Source organism: Corvus kubaryi, unplaced genomic scaffold, assembly GCF_017639235.1.
Source record: "Corvus kubaryi isolate FWS band 111438036 unplaced genomic scaffold, C.kubaryi_AGA036_p1.0 37382, whole genome shotgun sequence".
Lineage (NCBI taxonomy): Eukaryota > Metazoa > Chordata > Aves > Passeriformes > Corvidae > Corvus > Corvus kubaryi.
In genome coordinates this window covers 8260403-8266490 of record NW_024581124.1, presented here as the reverse complement: position 1 = coordinate 8266490, position 6088 = coordinate 8260403, and the positions used below count along the sequence as shown (strand labels likewise).

Here is a 6088-nt window from a genome sequence, read left to right as displayed (position 1 = left end):
TACTTGACTCAAGGTGGAAAAATGCTCATCTTTTCATCAGTCTTTACAAAATGAATTTTTCCTATCCATTTTATCTTAGAAAATGAATTAGAGTTTCAGGAAGGAGGAGCTAAGGTTACAGACTTTGTTTCCTTCCTTGTTATACCAAACCCTCTGACCTATTTCTTGATCAGTTAAGGGTAGTTTTTTTTCAAGCTTTAGCATTTTTGGAGGAGTAAAGCTGTTATAAAAAGCCAGAGCAGTAATTTAACTGAAAGTGCCACAATCACCCCAGGTGCCATATCCTAATAAATAATGTTGCAGATACATATCTTTGATTGCATTTTAATGAGAAACCCCAAATCCTCCTACTTCTTAATACAGGAAATATAAGCATATCTGGAACTTCTCCCTGGAAAAATATCTCCTTAGAATTTATTGTACAGGAAACAGGAAAAGAAAAATCTGAGATCCCCAGATAACACTAGTTTCCCTGCAGTGAGGCATCATATCTACCACTCTGTGCTGTCTGGGGAGATCAGCAGCTGCCCTCCTCCAGCCATGCATACTGGGATTGCTCTTACCCAAGCAGACAGCTGTATCTGTAACACTGTCAAGTATCAACAAGAAGTCATCTTACTTCCTATGCAGAGATCACCCGTTTAACACTCAGTGTAAAGAGAAAAATGAGTTTGTCAGCAGGCAACCATTGCATGTGGAGCCATTTTGTCCTTATCAGAGAAAAGTCCTAGCAAGTCTCCCGAGGAAAGCGTGGCAGCAAGCCAGAGACAGCAGATTATGACCATCACTTTTTAAATGGTCTGGCAGAGTTTTTTATAATGTTTGTCATGCTGCATGTTCAGGATTAATTGTTGCCAAGAGATTATCATCTTCATCCAAATAAAAGATATTGAATTAATACCATGGAAGTTTCAAGTACCCTGAAAGGTAAAAGTGGATTTGTTATAAATGCTCACAACTTGCTTTAAGATTTCACAAAACGCAGTAGGGTAAATATACCTCCTGTGTAATCCAGAGCAGGGAAAATTAAGGCAAAAAGCAAAGACATGCTTAGCATCAAGATTTACCAGGAATCCTTATATGGTTCAAACAGAGTAACAATAGCAATACCACTCCAGCTGCCACCAGAAAGACCAAAAACTCATCAGCATGCAGGCAGATTTTAGTTTCCAACCAAACGCTCCAATAAAGCCTTTCCTTTTACATGCAATACTTCACTGAACTACACTTCTGTGCTGAAAGGATCTGTCTCAAAGCAAAACAAGATATTCAGAACATATTTGTATTTAAATCACAAATGGAAAAATAAACAAACACTGAACTTTCAAGATCTGCATTTATCAAAATTTCAAATAAATTTTCATGTTATAGCCAAGTTATTTTCATCTTGTAAATTAACAATGTTAAATTAGTGCTATGCTGTATTTCATGCTTTCAGATCGTACTGGCAGAAAGAAAACTAGCAAAGAAGATGCTTTAGCAGTTTACTAACCTCAATCAACAGGTCTTTTACTTCTTTGCTTAATATAGTTAGCTGCTGGCTAGGGGTGGGAGAAGAGGAATAGATGAAAAATGCAATTTAATTAAGTAGAAATTTAATTAAACACAATTTCCTAATAAAATGTCTTCTCAAAAGATTATAGTCGTTGCCTTAAATCCAAGAAAACATTAATTCTAAATGTCATCATTTGATGGCCCACTGAAAAATGAAGAATATCCTTTTGATGTTTCTAATGCATGAAGTTTACAAGTGAGAATGTGTTATGTTCCAAAATATTCGGTGTCAAACAAAACGTTGTGATACAAAGAATTAAAAGTGACAATAGATAGAAATTACGATCAATACCAAGAGACCATAGGTACAACTTGATGGCTGTCAGCTGCTTGACAGAGCTAAACTGCTGAAAACCAAACCATTAACAAGTGGAAGCCAAGTCTCTTCACCTACGGAAAAACAAAAGGTATATCCTAAGATGACCAAATGATATTAACTGTTCTACTACTAACAGGCTACCCACCAGACTGAAGAGCCAGGTAGGAGGCTGTCGAACACGTCTAATTAATTCAAATTAGAGCATCTTTAATAAAAATTGTTCTGAGTTCACTTCTTGAACTATTAAGATTGTACCTGGGTGGGGAGATTAAGCAAAGCTGAGGAAGTGGAAGCCTGTACTGAGAAACCTGTTCTGAAAGAAACTGGTAACAGGGATTGGAAGACAGATGTATACAAGCACCTAACCCTCTTGTATTTTACTGCCATTTAACAGGGAAAGGTGAAGAACCTAAAGCTACACCTAACCTTTGCTGTAGCAACGCCTTTGTGCCATTAGTTTTGCATAAAGCTATCGTCCATCCCTGAGAATGTCTGTAACATCTACAAATGCTCACATCTGCAAATGACTTAGTGATTCAAGTAAGTTTCCAGTATTTTTGGTATCTCAGTTGAATGCAAATCTCCAGAGAAAAAACCTGATACCTCTTGGGCAGCTCCTACTGTCTGTCAGTGGCATTTTTTTTGTTTTGAGAGGCCACTCTGCATCAATACAAAAAATAAAGCGCTGTTACATAAACTGACAATTTTTTTTTTAGGTTTTTTTTTTTGTTTTGTTTTAAACTTCAAAACTATGATCCTTCTAAGAGAAGGAGAAAGGACAGGCTAGCACATTACAGACAAAAAGGCCCTTCCAAAGTGCTTTGGAAATCCGGTGTCAACCTTCCAAGTCCTAGTTTGTTACACTGATGCAGAGGAAATAATTCAAAGTACCTACAGCTAAAGAGTTGCCCGAATTACTGTATTTTGCTGAATTTAAAGCAAAGCAATCTCATGATATGCAGTTTTCACAAAACTGAGAAATTTGGAAAACCTAAAATAGTTGCTGACAACTCAAGAGCTGCCGCCGTGCCTTCCTCATGGCTACTCCGAGCCTGCTTTCCTCCAGCTGAAGTGCTCCTGATTTTTTAACTCCCTGTTGCAGCAACCTTGCATATTTCTCACTAGAAAAAAAAGATTCTGGCAATACAGCCAGGTGATCCAGGGCCCTTTTAGGCCCACTGGTGCATGGAATCATGGCAAGGAATCGAGTACATACAGTTTTGTGGATGGGAGGAGGTGGGCTGTGAGGAGCCATCTGATCCAAAACCAGACCTGTGGTCCCAGACGCTTAGGACTTGTGATACAAATCCACACCTGGAAAACAGAGATTTGAAAATTACCCAATTTGAAGTTTTTAAGACACTTTCCTAATATTGGTCCCACATTCTCCTGATATACCAGACACCTGAAATTGCACTCACTGTATCGTAAGCTTCATGCTGTATTTACAAGTAGTTACAACACAGCCTGTGCCTGTGATGAGAGACCAAAAAAAGAGGCATTGATTTCCAAATGTGAAATTATTCTGGTAAAGCAGTTCAAGCCCTTTTAATATGCTAAAAATGTCCATTCTGGTTGGAAAGAGAAAGAAATAGCATAATAAAAACACTACTACTTTTTAGAGAATGCAACTCCCCATGAGAGAGTGCTAAATGCAAACAAGCCTTGGTAAACAATAAAGACTCTATAAAAATGCAGTTTAATCTAAATTTTCCTCCATCTCATCACATACCACAAAAGGGAATATGGAAAAGAAAAAAAGAGAAGACTGCAAGACTTGCTTACAGGGAGAAAAAATATTTTAAGAAGTCATTAAAGCAATAACCTTCCCAAAGAGAGTAAATCTGCAAAGCAGCAGCCAAACAAGCTGCCCAGCCTATTTTATCAAAGAGATGGATTTTTTTCCTACTGTTTGACAAACAACTGGCATCCAAGCTGCCAATTATTTAACCATGGTGAGACTTTTAACTCCATTTATGGGGGAAAAATACAGCTGCTGTAAATTCCAAGGCTGCACAACAATCTAAAACAAATGTCTTTAAATCTACTTTATGTCCTTTTTTATCTGTCTCTACCAGTACTGTTTCACCAACTGGTGCAGAGGAAATGGTGCCTCTCTGGTACTGGTTGAAAGTTATTTTTGTCCTACTCAAAACACTGCAAATAACTTTGAAATAATTAGGTAAATGGTGGATAACATCATTCTACACGACCATTTAGATGGCTCTGTTTCATCACAGCTTATGTGCACAATGAAATTTCTCCACATCAGACCCAGCATTTTATATTGTTTGCATGAGTGTAACTTCTGATAGTTATTAACCAAAAATTACTGTTTCCAATGGCTTAAATACTGCGCTTGCATTCCAAGGGGGCAAGGGGCATGCCAGGGACCATCCTGACCATCATGTTACTTAAATTTTATATTGTATCAATACTGTTTCTCCTCCCCTTGCTTTGAACAAGAAGACTTCCCATCAGGGTTGTTAATGTGTGTCATTCTATGGAGATAATTTACCAACTGGTCTATGAGGAAGTGAGAACTTTAATTTCTCTAACCCGTTTCCAACATGCACCTCCTCTTCACAAAACCAAAGAAAATCAGGACCATGAGTCACTAAACCCACAATCTTTCTAACTATAGATCACAGACTTTTCAAGGATCAGGAAAAGCTATGATCCCATTCTTTACTGAATTAGATAATTGCCAATAAGGGCACCTTTTGAATATAACCAACTATTACACATCCCCCTCATTGTTAAAGCCGGCTTTGGTAAAAATCCATACATTTTTTATACTCATTTTAAGAGCATTTAAATTAAAACATTAAATTGTCTCAGTGTAGAACAAAGATCGCACAATAAACAAATATGCAATTTTACTGAGGCCACAAACTTTCTGAAAAAATTTGATAGGTCTATGTCAGTGAAACATAAATTAGTAAATATCTTTTTCCACTGTATGAAAGATGTTAAATCAGAAAAATGCTGGATTTCTGTACAGGATGCCTGATCAGTGTCCAAAAATATCCTCTTTTCTGTACCTAAGTAGAGAGAACAAGGTACATTAAGACAATGGGGCTACTGACCATTAGTTATTGACTTCCAAGGGTCAACTCCTTGCATGGAGGGTCCGAGATCTTTCTAACTCATGGATAGAAAATTACACCCCTTGTTCAAAAACTGTCTACTACTGACATCCAAGTAAACAAGCATTCTTCTGAGATCATCCTGTGCATGACGGAAGAGAAATAAAATGTCTCAGCTTAAGGCAGTCAGTAGGCAAGACAATTGTCAAATTAAAATGCAAAAAATAACAAACAAAAAAAATTAATTTGTAACAAAACCCAACTGCAAACAATGAAGGACTCCACAAAACCTCTAGCTAATGAAAGATGTTTCCTTCTTTATTATTGTGTAATACTTTTCACAGAAACATAGTATTTACAAATATACACATACAGACTTGCTGATCATAAAATGTTACTGAAGAATTAGTCAAAAAAATCAATTTACAAAACCCAAAATCTTTCCAAAGATATTCTGGCTGAAAAAATTTAATGAAATTTCAAGGAGATGCTTCTGTACAGAAAGATAGGTTTTAGCTTCTTGAGTTCTGGTAAATTAGGCGAGTTGTGAACCAAGAGAGTCAAGCTCAGCTGTACATTTGAGATGAGGCAGTTTTTTTCCAATTGTTCTTTTCACACCATTTCTTGATGGCCAGTTCCAAGAGGTCTCAGGAGGCACTGGTTTGGATGTTTTTGGAAGCTGCAAGCATTGCTCTCACTTTGGCCATAAGATCCTGTAGAAAATAAAAGGAAAATTATCAGACATGTCTGAGCGTTGAATAGAGCTAAAACACATGACTGCAAAAACCTGCATGAAAGGGTTAGCGTGTGCTCCATTCACGCTGGATTCTTCGATTCATGACCATCAAATGTTTAGTTCCTAGGCTAAATGAGCCAAATAATTTGGAGAAAGTTCCTATGGCAGCAACTGAAGTCTGGTTTTACCACAATGCAACAAAGTGCTCTGCATAAATATTTCAAGCAGTTTCTATACAACAAAGCACAGAAATCACATCAATTGAAATGGAAAAAAACTATGACTATATCTTCAAAGAAACCCTGTAATGAACATACAATTACTAACCACCGGAGGTTGAAAAGGGAGAAAGAAACGGGAGAAAGAAACGGGAGAAAGAAACGGGAGAAA

General features: G+C 37.2%; 1 protein-coding gene across 4 annotated transcripts in view; it reads right to left on the bottom strand.

Moving 5' to 3' along the window:
- Positions 1 to 5259: 5259 nt before the first annotated feature.
- LOC121667714 (splicing factor SWAP) overlaps positions 5260 to 6088 on the bottom strand; it is a 38630-nt gene continuing 37801 nt past the window's right edge. For all 4 annotated transcript variants that reach the window (XM_042034670.1, XM_042034667.1, XM_042034668.1 and 1 more), the window contains one exon: positions 5260 to 5675. In XM_042034670.1, the coding sequence (XP_041890604.1) occupies positions 5610 to 5675 (66 nt within the window). In that variant the 3' untranslated portion in view covers positions 5260 to 5609. The remainder of the gene's footprint in view (positions 5676 to 6088) is intronic.